This window comes from Phascolarctos cinereus, unplaced genomic scaffold (assembly GCF_003287225.1).
Source record: "Phascolarctos cinereus isolate Bilbo 61053 unplaced genomic scaffold, phaCin_HiC Scaffold_2;HRSCAF=192, whole genome shotgun sequence".
Classification (NCBI taxonomy): Eukaryota; Metazoa; Chordata; class Mammalia; order Diprotodontia; family Phascolarctidae; genus Phascolarctos; species Phascolarctos cinereus.
Window position 1 is genome coordinate 350782124 of NW_027555625.1, and position 20723 is coordinate 350802846.

At 40.2% G+C, this 20723-nt stretch overlaps 1 protein-coding gene and 1 long non-coding RNA gene across 3 annotated transcripts in view; one reads left to right on the forward strand and one right to left on the reverse strand.

The window, feature by feature from the left end:
- Positions 1-8409, reverse strand: part of LOC144455948 (uncharacterized) — a 69348-nt gene extending 60939 nt beyond the window's left edge. The window contains exon 1 of the long non-coding RNA XR_013484833.1: positions 8148-8409. This is a non-coding gene — a long non-coding RNA (uncharacterized LOC144455948). The remainder of the gene's footprint in view (positions 1-8147) is intronic.
- Positions 8410-8505: 96 nt separating this feature from the next.
- Positions 8506-20723, forward strand: part of LOC110211701 (organic cation/carnitine transporter 2-like) — a 58369-nt gene continuing 46151 nt past the window's right edge. The window contains exon 1 of one of the 2 annotated variants that reach the window (XM_078150370.1): positions 8506-8999. In XM_078150370.1, the coding sequence (XP_078006496.1) occupies positions 8613-8999 (387 nt within the window). In that variant the 5' untranslated portion in view covers positions 8506-8612. The remainder of the gene's footprint in view (positions 9000-20723) is intronic. The other variant, XM_020991139.2, reaches the window with a different exon arrangement.

Genomic DNA, 20723 nt, shown 5'->3' on the forward strand with positions numbered 1-20723 from the left:
ATTTTCTAAATCAGGGCTTCTTCATCTTTTTTTCTGTCATGTACCTCTTTGGCAGTCTGGACTCCTCCTCAGAATAATGTTTTTAAGTGCATAAAATACAAAGGATTAAAAAAAAGACAATTATATTGACATACAATTATAAAAATATTTTAAAAGTTCACTGACCTTAAGTTAAGAACCCCTGGTTTATAGCCACTAATCCCTGATTTTCAAATATCAAGGTATACTAAAGGGATAATCCTATTTGTTCAAATTCATAATTGTTTTTAATTATTTACTTATTTAATTTTTTTTTAGTTTTCAGCATTCACTTTTATAAGATTTTGAGTTCTAAATTTCTCCCCCTCCTTTCTCTCCTCCCTCCCCAAGACGGCATGCAATCTGATATAGGCTATACATGTACAATCATATTAAACATATTTCCACATTAGTCAATTCATGATTATTTCAGTGAAAATTTCAGACCCCTTCCTTTAAAATAATATTTTTTTGGTGCTTTTTTTTGTTTTTATGCCACTGTCACTTCCTGATATATTACCACCACCAACCTCCTTTGCACAAAGAACAGTTAAACTCTAAGAGAGTTTAACCACATCTGACTAGCAATCTTCACCAAAAGGAAATGTGTATCAGCATTGGTCCTCTAGAGACAAGACTGGCCATTGCATGTAATCTGAGATCTAATGTCTTGTGGTGTTGTTTTCATTTACATTATTATGGCCCATACATACACACATACATACATACACATACACACACACACACATATACACACACATATATATATATGACATCACTGTTATGTCATTGGTCCTCTTTGAGAATGAAATACTAACAACCATATACACGTGTATATACACCCACACATACATACATACACACATTGCCCTTTGCTTTTCATCACTTCATATAATTCTTACCTTGTATATTTGAATTCCTCATTTTTACCATGTCTTATGGGCAAAAATCCATTAAATTAACATGCCACATTTTTTTCAGCCATTTCCCAAAAGATAGAAATAGCTTTGTTTCCGGAGACTGCTGCTAAGAATATTTTGTGGAATATGTGGAACACATGAAATCCTTCTGTCACAAACCTCCTTGAGGTATATGCCCCATAGCGAATTGCAAGATCAAAAAATATGTATGGGCTATTTAGTAGCTTTTGTTACATAATTCCAAATTGTTTTTCAGAAGCCTTAGACAAGTTTACAATACAATAGTGTTGTATTGTATAGCCCTCTATCTTGCTGGACATGAAATGAAACTTTAGAAATATTCATTCAGAACACTTCACATAGTTCTTCACTTCTTGAATTTATTTTTTGGTAAATTGTTCATAATCTTTGACAACATATATTTAGGAAATGGCTCTTGGTCTTCTATGTTTATGTCTGTTCTTTGTAGAGCTTGGCTTTCAGACTTTTATTGAAAATATTTGAGGCTAGGGAAGCTAGGTGGCACAGTAGATAGAGCAGTGGCCCAGGAGTCAGGAGGACCTGAGTTCAAATCCAGCCTCAGATACATCACACTCACTAGCTGTGCAACTCTGGGTAAGTCACTTAACCCCAAATGCCTCACCGAAAAAAAAAAATTTGATGCAAAAATTTCTTCTGGCTCAAAAGTTCTTTGTATGGTAGTTGTACTGATTCTAATTATGGGGGAATTTTTTTTTAGGCTTATGTCACCAAAATTATCTATTTTGCATTTTGCAATCACCTCTATCTCTTGTTTAGTTGTGAGTTCTCCCCTTAATCAAAAATCTTAAAGGCGTCTCCCTCCATTTATCTCCATTTTTGTGATATGGTCTTTTACATTTAGATTGCTTATTCATTTGGAGCTTATTACAGTATGCCACGCAAGTACTGGTCTAAACCTATTTTCTCTCACACCCTTCCACTCTTCTCAATAGTTTTATGGGTTAGTCAAATACTGAGCTATTATGTTTATTTGCTTATAGGACTTATTTATCTATTCTCTTCCACTAATCTACTTTTTTGTTTTTTAAACCAGTACCAAATTGTTTTGATGATGACTGCTCTGTAATATATTCTGAGATCTGGTAATTTTTATTGCTATTCCATCATTCCGTTCGGTCTGTCTCTTTCTTCATGACCCCATGGGCTATACTGTCCATGGGGTTTTCTTGGCAAAGAAACTGAAGTGGTTTGCCATTTCCTTCTCCAGTACATTAAAGAAAACAGAGGTTAAGTGACTTGCCCAGGGCCACACAGCTAGTATCTGAGGCCAGATCTGAATTCAGGTCTTCCTGACTCCAGGCCTAGCTCTCTATCCACTGAGCCATCTAGCTGCCTCTAACATCTGGTTATGTTAGGCTTTCTTTATTACAGCATTTTAAAAATTATTTCCCTTGAAATTCTCAAGATTTTTCCTTATTTTTATTATTATTTTGTCAAGTTCTATAAAGTAACTCCTCTGATCTCTTAAAAGTGAACTGTGATCTTAAATGACAGACATTGTGCTCATAAAATCAGGGAGGCCTATTTCTCCAAGCTGCTCCAAGTAATTAAATGTGTTGTTGATTTTTAACCCCATATTTCACAAACTTTAATCAGTTTTACTAAAATCTGCAAAATGTTTCAAGCCCCACTCTGATTTTAATTAATGTCATGCACTCAACTGAGCTGACAAATACTATAACAAGATGATAAAACTGCTAGTTTCCTATTGTAGACATAATTACAAGGTAGAATCACCTAGAAAATCCTATTCCATGAGAAGAAAGGCAGAAACTAATGAGCTCCAGAAGAAGGAAAGAGGTTTTCAGATGGTATAGAGCTGAGTTTGGACTTTGGACACAGATCTTCTGACTCTTCTGCTACCTTCCTCTTTCCTGGTTATGTTAGAATAGAATGGCCATGCTTACTCTTTACCTAATTCATTAGCAGGACAAGGCCTAGAGCTTTGAGCTCCCCCAACAAATTATTTTTCAGCTAGTTTATGAATTGAAAATGCTAGCTATCAATCTAATTCTAGATTTGTACAATCACAGAAGGGACCTCTTGAGAGCATCTGGACCAGTTTGTTGCCTTCAGGCAAGTGAATGTCTAAGCCAGGAATTGTTAAACTTTTTTTGTGACATGGACCCACTTTGGCAGTCTGGCAAAAACGTATGGACCCCTTCTCAGAATAATGTCTTTAAATGAATAAAATAAAATGCATTGTTTTACAAAGGAAACCAATTATATCAAAATAAAGATATAACTTTTTTTCCTACCTAAGTTCACAGACTCCCTAAAATTTATCTACAGACCCTAGGTTAAGAAGCATCTAGTATAGGTAGATTATTCATCTATTAAAGATATATAACTTTTAATCAAATATTTAATATTTTTGAAGAATTTCTCATATCCAATCAAAATTTCAAATTTTTTTTAGCCCAGCAGTTCTTAATCTGAGGTCCAATGGATTTCAGGATGCGGATGGATTTCTGGCAGTCTATGAATGTGGATGTGAAAAAAAAATTACATCTTTATTTTCACTAACCACTAAGTGAAATTTAACATTTTCTTCCATTATAAATGTAGGCCACAAATCCCTTCTGAGGTGTCATAGATTTCATCAGTGTGCCAAAGAGGCCCAGGACACAAGTCACTAATTTAGATCTGCTTCACCTTGTTTTTGTCAGAACTCTTAACTAATCCTCCATGAAAAATTTGCTCTGTTACTAGGAAGTACCAGTGAGCTCTCAAAGGTTACATATATACAAGCAGAGCCAAAGTTCTAGCTGGTTCAAGCCAGAAAAGCTTTTGAGGTTATGAGCCTTTGAGCCCAATAATAAGTAAAGAGCAGCTTAGATAAATTCAAGGTAGACTCATTATCAGGTTGGACTCAGAGTGATGAATTCTTACCCACAAAAACTCATGAAGATCATCTAATATGCAGAGGGCTTGTGATCTGCACTGTGGGGTGCCCACAGCAAGGATATAATAGATATTTCACTTTGAAGTATCTAAGTATTGTTAACCGATCAAGAAAGCGCTCATTTAAAAAAAATCCTTCACATAATTGAAATCATTAAAATACTTCACAGAGAACAACTCTGGCAGATTGTCCCAGAAGGGGCTTTGTTGATTAAAGCAAAATATGTAGAAATTAGCAAGATTGTAAAAAGTATAGCCAGCCAATTCTAAAAGAATAGGATCACAGAAACAGTGAACAAAGGGGCAATGATCAGTGACATTTTTTGTAATGCTAACAATTTTAACCATTTTTTTAAAAAAATTTAATTTTAAAAATAAATTTTACGTAATTATATCTTTCATTTTCAATATCACCTTCATTTCCCACTCTACTGATCCTCCCAGAAAGTCATTCCTTAATTAAAGAAAACAAGAAAAAAACAGGTCAGCAAACCAAGACACTGGAAAAGTTTGACCTGTATGCAGTGTTTCACACCCATGGTGCCCTACCTCTGCAAAGAAGAGGGAAAGAGGTGATGTCTTCTCATATCTCCTAAGAGACCAAGTTGCATCATTATAATTTCACAGTATTCAGTTTTTATTGTTTTGTGGTTATTCCTTTCCATTTATATTGTTGTACTCGTTGCATATATTGTTTTCCTGGTTCTGCTTACTTCACTTTGTATTGGTTCACATGTCTTTCCCTACTACTCTGTATTCAATAAGTCAGTCAGCAGTTATCAAGCATTGTGCTAAGTACTGGGGATATGGAAAGACAAAAGACAGTCCAGATCTCAAGAAACTCATAGTCTAAATGGGGAGAAAATATGCGAACAGCTAGAGTCAGTTCTTGCTTTATGTAAATGCAGACCTTCTGGAGACCTCTACATAAACTCTTACACAATGAAAATTGCCCCGGACTTGGGAGAGGAAGGGAGAGGGGGAGGGAGAGGGAAAAGGGGCCATGTGCCCATGGGGGGAGGGGCCAACACACAGATTAGCCAGTTAAGGAGGGATCTGGCCAGAATAGAGAGGAGGAACATGTGGAAAGGGGAAGAAGGGAAGACTGGGACACAGATAGGATGGGACCAGGATGGTACTGGAGGCCTGACATGTGGATGGATGGGCTGAATAGGCAAAGGTCTTCTTTCTCAGTGCTGGGGGTCTCAAGGCAAGCCCCTAATCAGGCATGGCCATAGTGGCAGTCTCTCCAGTGCATCCATTCTTCTGAATTCACTTGGAAGGTTGGTTTTTTTAAAAGGTTTCTTGGGAGGTATGGAGGGGAAGCCACAGAGGGCAGAGCTGAGGGGCATGAGCAGAGAGAAAGAGATCACAGTACTGAACATTAAAGTTAACTTAGGGTTGGGGGTGTTTTTTTTAAAATATGGATTTCTTTTGGAATTTTTTATGAATTTACATAAAGCAAGAACTGCCTTATGTACAAATAAACTATATTCAGGATAAATTGGAAACAATCAATGGGGGGGGAAGGCGCTAGAATTAAGGGCAATCAGGAAAGGTTTCTTGTAGAAAGTGGAATTTTATCTGGGACTAGAAGGAAGCCAGGAGGGCAGAGATAAAGAGGGATTGCGTTCCAGTGAAAATGCCCAGAGTCAAGAGATATTCCAGAATGTATTCATCATACTCATTCTTTCTTTCAGCAGTTATATTCCATTACGTTTGTGTACCATAATCTGTTTAGCCATTTCCCAAAGTACTAGCATCTATATATACACTTTGTTTCAGTTCTTTGCTACTGTGGAGGAGGTGACCTGTAAATTTTGGGTAAACATCTCCTCAGAAAAAGTAACCTTGGAAATCAAAGAAACAGAGCTACAGTGTTGTGTAAATAGAGACCCTCAAGCTAGCAAGGACAGGATGAGACTCACTGATTTCTATGTTGAAAGAAGCCTCTACTACCTTCCGGATTTCCTGCCCCACAGGATAGTCTGAAGAGATTAATTTCAGAAAAAAATAAACCACTAGAACAAACTTGATCTTTGACAGCTCCTGAGACCTGGAGGTTAAGGTTCTAACCCCAAGGTTAACAGTCTCCAGCAAATCACCTGACCTCCTGTCCTTATTACTCAATATCCCAAATAAGAGGCTGAATAGCTTCATGTTGTAAAACCCTATATATGCGTTAAGTCCCTTTGTTCTAGGCACTGCTTATCCAACAGACAAGGACCCATCAGCAGATGCTAATTAAACTTTATCTCCTGACCCTGCCTCTTGATTTATCGATATCCAGTTAAATGGACCTAGGTGGGAGGAATTATTCTCCTTGAGGATCATAGGACCTTTGGGTTAAAGAATTCCCCAACACTAACCATAGGAGTGCTGTGGTAAATATTTTGGTGTGCATTGTGCCTTTCTGTTTGTCACTGACCTGTGAATCTCTGGGGCAAAGGGTACCAGACGTAAATCTTTGAGTAATTCCAACTTACTTTCTTGAAAGGTCAGATCAGTTCACAATTCCAACAATACCTGTCCAGATCCCTTCAAAATCGACTTCCTGTCTTTTGTCATCTTTTTCATTTTGCTAGGTGAGGTGAAACTTTACTCCTTTGTAACTTCCCACATTTTATGGAACTGGTTACATTGCCTTGTGCCCAAATTGCTAGAATAAATACTGTGATGCTAAGAGATTTATCTTTGTGTTTTGGTGTTGGAACTAAAATATATTCTTCATTAACTATGATTGCATCCAAATGACAGGGTACTTTTTCTATTACCAGATCGGTTGTATCACATTGAAAAAGTGGTTTAAATGTTATCTAATAGTTTAAGTTGCTGAAGTTTACCTTCTAAGTCTTACCTGATTTTCATCACTGCCAGATATGAAAAATGTGCAAACTTTCATCATAGGTTGTTTTCCCCCCTATAATGGATTCTAGGCCTCTTAACGAAGCTCTTGGGGCTCAGGAAACATAATAGTCAGATTTGCCTAAACAGCTTTCATTTCAAAGCCTATAATGTCAGGATTGCTTTCAAGGGCCAGTCCAGTGAGGGAATGGTAACTTAAGAAAGATCTCCATTTACAACTTTCCTTTTTTAAGCTTTTCGTTTTATTTTACTGATTTTGAACTTAAATGCAAAAAGACCAAAAAAACCCAAAAGCCACTTACACGTACACAGCACAACACAAAAAGAAGATTCAATATGAAGCCACGAATCGCCATTTTACGCTATTAACTTTTTTTAAAAAACTATGTAATGAATAGTACACATTCTTTTCAAAGCTACCCAGTTTTCTGTATTTCCCGAGTTTTCTTTTGTTTTCTATTGTGCACTTATTTTTTTTCTTCCACTCTGCACTAGAGAAGGCCACCATTAGACACAGGTGTGTGTGTGTATAAAACTATACTATATATGGTTCTATTTAATAGTTCTTTCTCTGGAGGTGAATAGCATCTTCCTTCATAGGTCCTTTGTAGTTGATTTGAGTATTTATACTACTCAAAATAACTTAGAGGTTCACAGATGTTCTTCCAACAACCCTGCTGTTACTATATACAGTGATCTCTTGGTTCTGCTCATTTCACTCCATTATTTCTTGCAAGTTTATAACTTTCCTCTGAAGAAACTAAGGGCTGTTTAAAACCCTCAACCTTTGTCTTGATTTGGATGTGAACTGGATTTAAGTGAGGCAGAGTTTCGAAAAGTCATCAACCTCACTCTCTTCTCCAGCCACCGAAGTGCAGTGGCAAGAGATGGCCCAAAATGCAGTGGATGACCTTGGCCTTTCTAAATTAAGGTCTTTCCCAAGCCTCAATTTGTCTGAGGCAACGCCCATTCAATAACTAAGGGCTGAAAATTTGAGGACCGGGGCTGAATACTGCGCTCAATAGGTGGAAGATTCTGAGTCTATTTTCTTTTTTAAGGCAATTGGGGTTCAGTGACTTTCCCAGGGTCACACAGCTAGTAAGTGTCAAGTGTTTGGTCTGAGGTCAAATTTGAACTCAGGTCCTCCTGACTTCAGGGCCCGTGCTCTATCCACTGCTGAGTCTATTTTCTTTCTTGATTTTCTTTACATTTATTTTTACAACACCTCCATCTCCATATACTGAATCCTCTTCCAATCGGAAGCCATCCTTGCAACAAGATAGAAAAGGTAAAAGCTCCGCAAAACTGACCAAGGCAGCAACTGAACCTGACAGCACTCGCACAGCTCCGAGCCTGCTCCGCAACCCCTTCTCTCTGAAGGGTTTCAGGAAACCTCACCTTTAGACTGCAGGCGGCTGCAGGTGGTTCCTTTAACTGGAGCGTCCCCTTGGTCCGGGAGCACCACGAGGTCGCCCTCTCCTCCTGCTCTCTCCAGGACCAGCCAATCGCAGCCACCTCTCCGCAGGGGCTCGCCCCAGACTTGGACAAGGAGCCTCTGCGCGCGGCACGCCCCGGCCTTTGGAGAGACGCTTCTGTCCTCCTGGCTGGGACGGTGGAAGCCCGGCCTCGGTCACAGCTGGAGGAAGACGAAGGGTCGGTAGCCCCGCCCCAGGCCCGCCCCCGGCCTCGGAGCCCGCTCCTCCTCCGCTCCGCCCTGCTACTTAAGGCCGGTGCGAGACGGGCCGGGCGCGCTGAGTCTGCCGGGTCCTGTAGTTGGCCGGGCCGCCCTCCTGCCCTCCGCGCACGCGCTCTCCGGCTGCTCCTCCGCTCGCGCGCCCCCTCCCTGGCCCGGGCCGCCGCGACATGCGGGACTACGACGAGGTGACAGCCTTCCTGGGCGAGTGGGGACCCTTCCAGCGCCTCATCTTCTTCCTGCTCAGCGCCAGCATCATCCCCAACGGCTTCAATGGCATCTCCATAGTGTTCCTGGCGGCGGTGCCCGAGCACCACTGCCGGGTGCCCGCCTCGGCGAACCTGAGCGGCGAGTGGCGGAACCACAGTCTCCCGCTGCAGGACGGCCGCGAGATGGTCAGGCAGTGCCGGCGCTACCGGCTCGCCGCGCTCACCAACTTCTCGGCCCAGGGGCTGCTGCCCGGGAGGGACGTGAACCTGAGTCAGGTGGAGCTGGAGCCCTGCCTGGACGGCTGGGAGTACAACCAGGACACCTACCTGACCACCATCATCACCGAGGTGAGTGCCGGGCCGGGCCGGGGCACGCAGTGCTGTGCCAGGGTCTGCAGCGTAGACCGGCGGGCCCCGTCCAGCCCTCCCGGCGCTGAGATGCAGGCTGGCGCTTTCTGCTGGCCACTGTCATTCGTCCAGCCCTTGCCCTCTCGCCTATGATAACAGCATCGCCGCATGAGCTTGTCCACGAGAAGCACAAACCCTCACTTTTCACTGAAGCCTGTTTGGTGAGGGCACCTTCACCGATAACCTAAAAGGACCCTTGAAAGCTTTATGACTTTCAGCCTCTCCACACACACTCAAAGCGGAGTCTCAAAAAATATGCAGGATTAAATAAAATCACAGAATTTTTCTTCCTGGGATTCTTCAGCTCCTTAGAAATGAGGCAGCCCTGATAGGCATCTGCCCCCCTGCTCTACACTGGCATACTTTATATGTGGAAGGAATAGAACATTCCTAGAAGGTTAGAACTACAAGGGCTCTTGGAAACCTACTAGAATAAATGTTGTGATGCTAAGAGATATCTTAAACTTGTGTTTCCATTTTGCAGATGGGGACACTGAGGCTCATAGAGAGGAAATAGCTTATTCATGGTTACATATAAAAAGATGTCTTGTGTCACCAGTCTTTCCTTTTATAAGATGTCAAGACCTGGTAAATATTGTTCATTTTCAGTAACTTCTACTGATAACATGAAAAGAATAAACAAGTCTTTAGCAAAGTGCTTCTCCCCTCTAACACACAGAGGCATCTTCTTCCTCCTCCAACAAATTTTTCAGGGTCATTTGGTTTAAGCTGAAGGGGTGGGGAACCTGTGGCCTCCAGGCCATGTGTGGCCCTCTAGGGTCCTCAAGTGCAGCCCTGGATTTGTTCTATGAGTTTGCATTCAGTCAAAAGGCCGCACTTGAGGACCCAGAGGGCCACGTGTGGCCTGGAGCCCACAGGTTCCCCACCCCTGGTTTAAGGGATTGACTGCATTTTTATGGAAGAACTTTACATAAATGGGATGGGAATCCATGGGATGTTTTCTCTTTCTGCAGCTCATCCCATCTTTACCTATAGCCTAATGATAACCACATTTTAAAACGAAAACAAATTAATCTGTCTCTAATAATCCATTCTTGGTACCCACACTACCTAAATGATATAAATGTGGTTTTTGTATGGTTCAAGTTGAGGGTGGTTTCGTGGAACTGAACTGAGAAAATGAGGTAGACTTTGGTAGTTCATATCTTATGATGACGGAAAAGTTTAAAGTTTTATTCTTAATACCAATTGATATATCAGTGTTCACAGAGAGCAGATGGTATGATGGAGAAAGTTCTGGGGTTAGACTAGGTGACCTCCAAGGTGTCTTCCAGTTTTAACCATCTATGGTTTTATAATTTTTTTTTAGAGGGTGATCCAGTGGAAAGAACATTGGATTTGGAGTTGGAGGACCTAGGTTTGAATTCTGGCTTCGCTACTAACTTGCTACCTATGTCACCTTGGGCAAGGCCCTTAACTTCTTAGAGCCTCAGTTTCCATCTCTGTTTTTTTTTTAAAAAAAGGTTGTTAAGAGCAAGTTATTTATAAAACCTCTTCTAGTCCTAAACCCTGCATAAGAGTAACAGTGTAATAGAAAGACCACTAAAGATTGGAATCAGGAAACCTTGATGTGAATCTCAGGGTATGTTCAGAATTTTTGCTATATTCCTGGTTTTAAAATTTTGAGTCATGCATGTATACCTTTACATATATATAACTTTAGTATATGAGGAGACAAAGGGGTTACAAGGATTATGAGCATCATAAGACCCAAGGAAATATGTGGAATAGTAAGGCTGCCAATCCCGCCAGACTCTCCTCCCCCCTTCATTCTGTGGAGCCTAGGAGATTTCAAAGCTATGGATTACACCGGTTTTTTCTTCTTCCTAAACTGACTATGCTTACTGATGACTAATCATACTTTAACATGGGGACAGGGAAGGGCTGGTTATTCTTATTGCGGATTTGTTATCTTTTGCTTTATAAGAGTCCATTATAACTTCCTTTCCCCATGTTTGGCTTCAGGGTTGTTATGAAGTTGTATGTCCTTGTCTCCCTTCCAGCTGTACTTGACAGTAAACTTGGTGTGTTGGTTTCCCTCCCCCCTCAGTAGTAAAAGAAAATGGTTCAGTGGAAAGAAGGCAGACAGTAGACTTTAACCTTTCAGACTTACCCTTTATGGATGTAACCTTTCCAGCCTCAATTTACTCATTTGTAAAAATAGGGACAATTATCTCACAGAAGTGTGAGGAGAGTACTTGAAGTCTTAAAGTGTGGGATGGCTTGTTTTGCTTTTACCCGAGTGGTATTTATGCATTTTGACAAAAGAATAGAAAAGGTTTGTGTTTATGTTGGTGAGATATGGCAGCTGTCTCATTACCAGAGATTTTTAACCCAAGATGGAATTCCAGTTCTTTAATGGAAATTAGGGTAATCCTCCTCAAGATTAACTACAAACATTTTAAACTAGCCCTGGGGCCTATAGAAATAAGTGATCTGAATGACTGAAAGTTTCCTTTGAAAGTAGGATTTGCAACTGCTTATAAATGGAAAGAGTTGTCTTTGATCCACTGGTATTGTTAGGTGCTAGACTTTGTAGCTGTTAAGTAGCTACTGACATGCTGAAGATACCTAGCTAGGAGTTTAAGAAGGGGGGGGGGATTCCTTCCCTAGGTAGAAGGATTGGACTAGATGCCCCTCATCTGTTCCTTCCTTGATGCTCTGAGATTCTCTCCCTCTTACTCTGATGCTTTTTAGCCTCTATCACCACACAAGGCAGATAAGCCGGTATGGATTTTTGTCCTGCCATTTAAAAATATCCTTCTCCTCATTTTGCTAGTGAAGACTTTACTAGGCTTCCGGATGCTGGATTGCTAAGTTGTTGTTATTCAGTCAATGATAGAGTAGTTAGCTAGCAGCGTGATTCCAGCCTCACCTTTTTACTCACTTAGATTGTCTTGGGAATGGCGCCAGAGCTGTTTGCCCTTTCCCCTACTTTCAGGCTGTCAAAGTTACCTGAGAGGCAAGTCTAGCCCTACCTAAGTTTGCTTGAGGACCTGAGCTTCTTATATTTCTTTATTCACTGTCACTGTTGGGCAATTCGTGTGCTTTCTTTTTTCAGACCCATTTTCTTTCAACGTTGTTGGTTTAAGATAGATTGTACCTTCATCAGAATGTATGGTTTCCTTTGAGGATTGGCCTGTTGCTGCCTTCCCTTTTCTTTCTGTGATTATCTCCCTTTTCCATTCAGATGAGCCAGAGATCTGGAAGCACCAGAACAAAACACAGACCTCAGAGCCTGAAGTCATTACCAGATATTTGTGAGATTGTGGCCGCTGATGTCCTAAGATGAAGGTGATAGTTGTAGCACTTGAAAGCCTGAAAAATTATTTATAAAAGCTTGCATTTACATAGTGTTGTTTTAAGGTTTGCTGAGGGCTATACATACATTATCTCATTTGACTAATATAGTGCCTTGGCCAAGTTTGCTAAACTCAGTTTTCCCGGCTGGAGAATGAAAATAATTCTTCAGTGCATCCTGACCAAGCAAATGCCATGTTCCAGGTACTATGTTATAAATTATAATATTTAAAATTAAAATAACTGAATCCCTGTCCTGGAGGAACTTACCTTCTAGTGGGGATGGTGTAGGGGATAAGCCTAAAATATAACTATCAGGTTGAGTGTAATAGAGCCAGGGTGATGTATGGGACAGAGAATTGTCCTTGGAGTCAGCAGGCCCCGGATTTGAGGTCCACCTCTATGGCATTCAGGCTGTTTCACCCTGGGCAGCCCCTTAGTGTTCTAGACCAGGGCTTCTTAAACTTTTTACACTTTCAACCCTTTCACCTCGCCTTAAACTGTGACTCACAGTTTAAGAAGTACTATTCTAGACAACCCTCTAAGACTAGAAGATACAGAAAAGGTGTCCAACCGAATTGTTAAAGTTTCTCACCAAGAGTTCCCAAGACTAATGAAATCACAGGTCTCTTTAAAAAAAAAGTGATATAAAATGTTAGGAGAGTTCACAGAAGAAGAACTCGGCTCCAGCCATGAAGATGAAGACTTGCTGCCTTCTAATGTAGAGCTGGTATCTGAGAAGGACTTTGAAAAGTCAGAGGATTTTGACATTTAAGGGTTGACAGAGAAAGACATTGTAAGTAGAGAAGATGGTGCAAATAAAAGTATAGAGTCAGGAGTTAAGAGGGGGCAAGATGTGTACTGTGATAAGTAGGGCAGACTGGCTGAAACAAGAGATGTGTAAAAGGGCCATCCTGTGGGAGATTCAAACAGGTTAAGAGCAATTCTGGAGGGTTTTGAATCCTGGGCAGAGTGTGATCTCCAAACCAGTTCAATATCATGTTAGTTGATCCCAAGCAGTGAAAGAGTACTGGCCTGGGGGTTAGGAGATCCAGGATCTAAGTTCTAGCTCTGCCATTAATTCTCTATTAAGTCATATCTCCTCTCTCAGCCTCAGTTTTCCCATCTATAAAATGCAAGAGACTGGGTGTTAGTGGCTTGCTAGTAAGATATTATGTATGCCTATCATCCTTTAGCCAAAACTAATTAATGTGAATGCCTGAGTGTTGAATCATCTCATTAATGGGCAAACATTAGTAAATCATTAGCTTTAGAGATGAACAGAGCTTTCATATTCCTTTCTTCTCCTCCCTTAAAGTGTGCCCACACCTAAGCCTTCTATCTTTCTACTTGTCTTCATTTAGTTATTTCCCACTTACACACACACACACACACACACACACACACACACACACACACACACACACACTTTGCTGCTGTCTATTTTCTCTTTATCCTACCATTGTTTTGTCCTTTTCTAGTACCTAATCCCTGTAAGGCCTAAACTACCCTACCTTCCAAAGTAAAAATTAATAGTTAAGCTCAATTTACCATTTACACTGATGGTAGAAGACAAGGGTCTTCTAGAGACAATGATTATTTATTTTTACTACTAAAATGATTTGCCTAAATTAAATAATATATAAAATAGTACAATGAGGTCAGTGTGAAAGCTCTCTGGTACCATTGAAAATATAATTTGAAAAAAAACAACTTTTCAAAAAGTTATATTCTAAGAATGCACAAAAAAAACCCTGTCTTGTGAAAGGGAGCTTGTCACTGAACCAGATGAACCAGATCCCTTCTAGCTTTTAACACTGTGCCCCAATTCTCTCTGGAGACCCTTCCTGCTCTATGATTATGATTCAAGGATCTGATTGATGGGCCTAAGGATCATGGGCCTAGGAAGGAAAGTGAACTCTTCTGCCTTTTGTAGTATTTAAGCAAGTAAAGGTAGATAGATTGTGGCAAGATGTGGCTTAGCACATGCTACTGATTTGGATGAGGCTGTGGGCTCACATGGACAGACAAGTCAGTGTTACACAAAGGAAAGGCTTTGTTCTAAGGCATTCCTTTGCCTTATGGCGTTCTTACCCAGGCCACACAGGGCCCATGAAAAGAGAATGGAGAGCTTTCTCTTCCCACTACAGAGGTCAACACAAAGAATGGGTCCTATAGACTGTAGGTCAAGAACAATAGAAGATCCCAGATTTAGAGCTGAAAGGAACCTTAGTTCAATCTACTCATTCTATAGGTGAGGAAACTGAGGCCTAGAGAGGTGACAGACTTGTCACATGGGTAGTAAGGAGCAGAGCTGGACCTTTAGTCATGTCCTTGACCTATAAATCTAGCATTCTTTCCATTACAACAGACTGCTTCTACTCTGTGTGGATGAATAGTGACCCTGGTGAATTTGTCAGATGTGAATTCAGATTTGCTAAACCATTGTATAGGACAAAGAAGCCTAGACTAGGAGTCAGGGGACTTTTGCTAACTTGCTTATGATGATGAATTTGTGCCATTGTCACAAAGATAGTCTAACTAATGTACAAATCCCTCCAATGGTCCACGATTTTGTTTAAAGCAATCCCATTCAGTGATTAAGGCTAGGTAAGAAATGAGGCAAAGAATGGCCTCTTTTACCTACTCAAAAAAAAAATCAATCTGGGAGCGGAAGACCCTTAGGGTTTCTGGCCAAAACAGAAACAATGGCTATCTATACTCACTCTGAGCAGTCAAACTGAGTCCTGGGAAAGACCTTAGCTTAAAAAGGTCAAGCCTACTGCATCCAGGGTCATCTCCAGTCTTACTGATCTATATCTTGCCCCTGGACTCAGATGGCACTGGAGGAGAAAGTGAGGCTGGTGACTTTGCACAGCCCTCCCTCACTTAAATCCAGTCCACTTGCAAGTCATGACATCACCTTCCTGATGCCATGATCCTCTTCAAGAACGAAGGACAAACAGTGAACAAATGAACAAAGCAATCTACAGATGGGGAGGTGACTTTCCACGTCTGGTGGGACAATACAGGACAATGACACAGGAAGACTAGTTCCTAATAAGGATGGCTTGCCCATCTTCTGTATTTGCTTTTTTGCCTACTATATGTGGGCAGCGAATGGCCTTTTTGAAGTGTGAGTTTGGCCCAGGTCCGTTGTGAGTGCCAGGATACATCCCAGGCTTAGGCTTCTTATGCTCTTGCCTCTTGTCATTTGTGGCAGCAGGACAGAGTTGATTTATTTTAATGTTAGAGAAAAATACCAATGAAGCAAGCCTGAGCACAAGACAGACCTGGAAAGTCGACATACTACCTAACCCCAAAAGCTTGTGATGCTAGGTATATGTCAGCATGTGCCTTTTAAGTCAACACAAATTAGTTTCACTAACATCTTAGTCATTTGATGGTGCCTCTGTGTTTTGGGAATTCCCTTCTTGTAAAAGACTCCATAGTTTTAGTGGCTGCTAGAGCATATCCATTCTGTAGGATTTCATTGCACTCTACACCTAGAATGGTTTTTTTCTCTAAAAATCCCAAAATGTGGAGTAGAGAGGCTTGGAGTATGGTTGTATCCTGAAGCAGTTTATTTGCCTAAATTAGCCATGCCTTAACAATTTCATTCACTACTTAGGCCTTGCAAGGCATGAGAGTAGAAATCAAGGCCCAAAATCCTGGTCCTGGCTTCAGCTTTTAAAAGGTGCACTGGAGATAGAATTGGGATAGACTCCATTCAGTCCAAGTATCTTTCCCAGTGAGGTAACCTCATGCTGGTCATAGCATAGTAACTGAGATCTGGAACTGGGGTAAAATAGAGCTCATAATTTTTACCAAGAACAAGCTTTGTCCTCTTGACTTTTCACTTTTCTTTTCCTTCTCTGGCACCACCTCCCTTCTCACTCTCCCTATTTCATCTGTCAATGTCTCACATTCTTTATAAATAAAGAAAATGGCAATTATCTTTGTTACTTGGCAACTAATTAATATGCATGAATGCCTATGGAAGTTTTTCAAAGTTCCTGAACCAGTAATAATCAAATCCTGTTATAAGAAATGACTCTAAGCCATAAGTACTTTAATATTTACCAGACAGCTTGGCTGGGAGCTGGTCCAGTTCTTCCTTTGTCTCTGAGTCAGATCTAGGATTTCCACACAGGATGATAGAAATTCAAATCCACTTGGATCATAGTACGATAATAATAGGGAAGTAGTTGGCAGTTCTTGAATCCTTTGTGGCAATGCTCTTGAAGTAGTAGGAGGGGTATTTGGATATAGAGAGTGGCATAGAAAGGAGACAAAGAGTTTTACCCTTTTGAGGCTGCTGGGTTGCACAGTGGATCAGGCACCAGACTAGGAATCAGGAAGACCTGAGTTCACATGTGATCTCAGACACTTACTGGCTGTGCCTAGAGGGTGGGCAAGTCACTTAATCTGTTTGCCTCAGTTTCCTCAACTGCAAAATAACAGCATCTACCTCATAGGGTTGTTGTGAGGATCAAATAAGATATTTTCAAAGCACTTAGTGCCTGGCACATGGGAGGCACTATATTAATGTCAATTCCCTTCTCCTTCCCCCCTGTCTATAGCCTACTACCAGACACTCAAAACACAAGGTGAACTCCAGATCTCTCCTTCTGGTTACCTTGTGTTTATGAGAACATAGTCCTTAGTGAACTGAATGAGTATTACATGTTCGGAAACAATAAATGAACTAACTTTGTGTGGAGTCTGTATGTTTTTTAAATATAGTTCTGTAATGTTCCCTTACCTTAGATGGTGCATTTAAGAATACACCTGGTTAGGGACTTCAGGGAGATTACAGGAAAGAATCAGTTGGAGTATCAGCTTCCATTAATCTCTGTAACAGTAACTTCAGGAAAACCTGGAAGACACAAAACTTCTAGAAATATCAACAAGAGAAATAGGAAGGGTCACATTATAAACAAGATGGAAGACTAGACATTTTCTGATTCCCTTCCATCAGAGAAACAGAAACCTCTCCAGAACAGAAATTATGAACCAAAGATAAAGAAAACTTCAGATGTCTTTGTAATTTAGGATACTTTGAATCCAAAAGAAGGAAATAAAATCCATGAACTGACATTTAGACTGAGCTTACTCAGCGCCCTGTGCCCACACTCCATGTCGGGCAATGAGGTTGCACCCGCTGACCCGAATGAGCTGAAAACAAAACCCAACTGCACACCCAGATCTCTCCTCCCTTTTTCGACTGCTAGGTAGATTCTGGTTTCATTCATTTGCCATAGAGATCCTAGCTCCAGGCTATGGAAGTCCATTCTGGCCAGGACAGATAGCCCACTTGCCTCTGCAGCACTCTAGACTGAGGAAGTTCCCTGAGGCCCAAAAGCCTGGTGCTGCCTCATTGCTTCAAAAGGGGCAGGACAGTGTTTGGGCTAGAAATAGAGCTCAACACACATGCAACCCCATCCCTTCTTCCCAGAGCCACAGAGTCCCAAACTGCAAAAATCAACCAGTAGCACCAGTGTGGTGGTTCTCTGAACAGGACCAGAGACCTAAGGAACAGAGGGAGAGGGGCAGGACACAATGTGTGTGTTAGAGGGTGAGGGAGAAGGGATTAGGGGCACTCCACTCAGATTGAAGGAAAGTGCTCGGCATCCTACTGGGTCCAGTTCTGTCTACCCAAAAGTCACTAAGTGAGTAGAGTCCTAGGCTGGTATGGCAGTAAATTACCTTATGTGGGAGGAGGCTGATACACTTTTAAGATTCAGCTCCTAAGGAAACCTCCATCAGAGGGGACAGAGCCAGGAAGTAAATAGGAGAAAATTGAGGTGGGGGGGAGAATAGACTGAAATTCCCAAAGGTCTCAAGAAGAAGAAAGCTCAAAGACCTTGACAAAAGCAGATAAATCAACAGGGAAAAATATTAACAGCAGAATGAAATGTGCTCTCCAGATCTAGTAAATGGGTTCAGGCATCTATGAATAAATATTGCAAAACAAAGGAAAGTGATCCAGCACTTGATAAGATGCTGCTCCTCATTGGTTTAAAAGAGAAATGAGGATTATGATAGCAGAATTTATGGCCTGCATAGCAAAAATGATGAGCACAGTAGAAAAACTAGAATTTGTAATGACAAGTCTCACCAAAGAAAGAAGAGAAAACAGTAAGTTGGGAATGCAAATACACAGAAGTGAAGGAAAATCTAGAAGAAAAAAGAAAACATTAAAAGAAAATGTACTCACAATGTAAGCAAAACAGACTCTTTTCAAAGATAGGCTATATAGGAGACCTAAGGATCATAAGCCTCCAAGAAGAACAACAGGACAAAGAAAAGTAAAAGAAGCTAAAAGATACTGGGCAAAGCCAAGGAAACTTCAGATGTCATTTTAAAACATCTGCAACATCAGAGAACTAAGGGACAATACTATGGTAAAGGATAGTAGCACAGCTAAAGATATTAATAAAGAAATTTGGGAAGATGAAATAGAATGGATAATAGTTATACTGAAAGAACTGAAGAATGACATGATTCTTCACCTGAAATATAGGAGATGAAGAAAGAATTTATAAGATTGGCAAGCAACATGGAGGAAATAAAACATCCCTGAATGTAGCAAAAAGCAGAATTTATTCTGTGAGGCAAAAAACAACTGACAGCATAAACAGATTGAGAGTCAGGAAAATAAATGCCAGAATTTAAAAATAATTAACAAAGATAAATAATGATCAGTCTTAAAGACAGGATAAAAAAAGAAACCCAAGCATTACCAAGAAGAGGAAAAACTAGGACACTATATTTAAAGAAGTAGTTGAGGACATTTTCTAAGAACAAAGAAGTGTCTTCGGTCAGAAAGAATCCACAATAAAGATCAAGAAAAAACCAAACTGAACTCAAGGTACATGATCCTTATATTCTAGAAGTCTTGATATTAAGGGAAAAGATCCTTTAAGCCTCAAACATGAATTGACATATGAAAAGATACTAATATACTATGCCAGCCTACCCAGAAGAAATGGTGAAAACAAGATGGCAGATAAATCAAAATATACACAAGGTTGAAAGGTATGGGGATGGGTCTCAGGCAGTATGGTGTAATGGGAAGAGCAATGGATTTGGTGTCCCAAGAACCTGAGTTTGAATCCCCATTCTGTGACTATGATCTTGGCAAGTTTTTTAACCTCTATGGACTGTTTCTTCAACTATGCAAATGAGAAGATTAAAACCAAATTATTGCTGAGTTCTTCAAGCTATAAATTCTGTGATCCTACAGATTACCTTCCTAGCAAATCTAAACATTTGCAGAAGAAAGACACTTAACAACAAGCTTTCAAATAATTTGTTGACCAAAAACCCACACTTTAAAAGAAACTTACAATCAGAGGTAAAGCAGCAACCGTAAGTGTTGGCCTATCTAAAAGGTTTCCAAAGTCTGTTCGATTTGATGTGAGACGTAAGATACAAAAGGAAGTTCTAATATGTTTTAAGTTAAGTGTTTTATCTTAATGTTTTAATGTAGTTTGTTTTTTAAAAAGAAATGAGAGAAAAAAGTAAGTCATCAAACATAGAGACTATTCCAAAGTGGAGTGCACTAATTTGGAACTCAAAATTTAAAAAAATTAGTATTAGATACATAATATTCAGAAGTAAATGAACACAGTAACCTAGATAAATCCAAAGATCTCAGCTATTGGGTCAGGAACTCACTATTTGACAAAAACTGTTGGGAAAATTAGAAAGTAGTCTGGCAGAAACTAAGCACAGAACAGTAACTCACACCGTATACCAAGATGAGAAATGATCTAGATATAAAGGATGACATCATAAGCAAATTAATAGAGCATGGAAGAAATGACCTGTCAGATCTAAGTATAAGGGAAGAATTCATGACCGAACAAGTGATAGATGGGATAACAGGAGGCAAAACAGATATTTTTAGATTACATAAAATTTAAAAGGTTTTCCACAGATAATATCAATGCAGCTAAAATTAGACATAAAGCAGGAAATGGGCATCTTTGCAGGAAATTTCTCTGATAAAGGTCTCATTTCTAAAATATATAGTCAATGGAATCAAATTTACAAGATTAAGAGCCATTTTCCAAATGACAAATGGTCAAAGGGTGTGAATAGGTAGTTTTCTGAGGAAGAAATCTGAATTTTCAGTAGCATATGAAAAAAAATGTTCTAAATCACTACCATTTAGAGAAATGCAAATTAAAACAATTCTGAGGTATCATCTCACACCTCATAGACTGGCTATGATGACAAATGCTGGAGGGGATGTGGGAAAATAGGTACACTAATGCATTGTTGGTGCATTAGTGAATTAGTCCAACCATTCTGGAAAGTAATTTACCCTCAAAA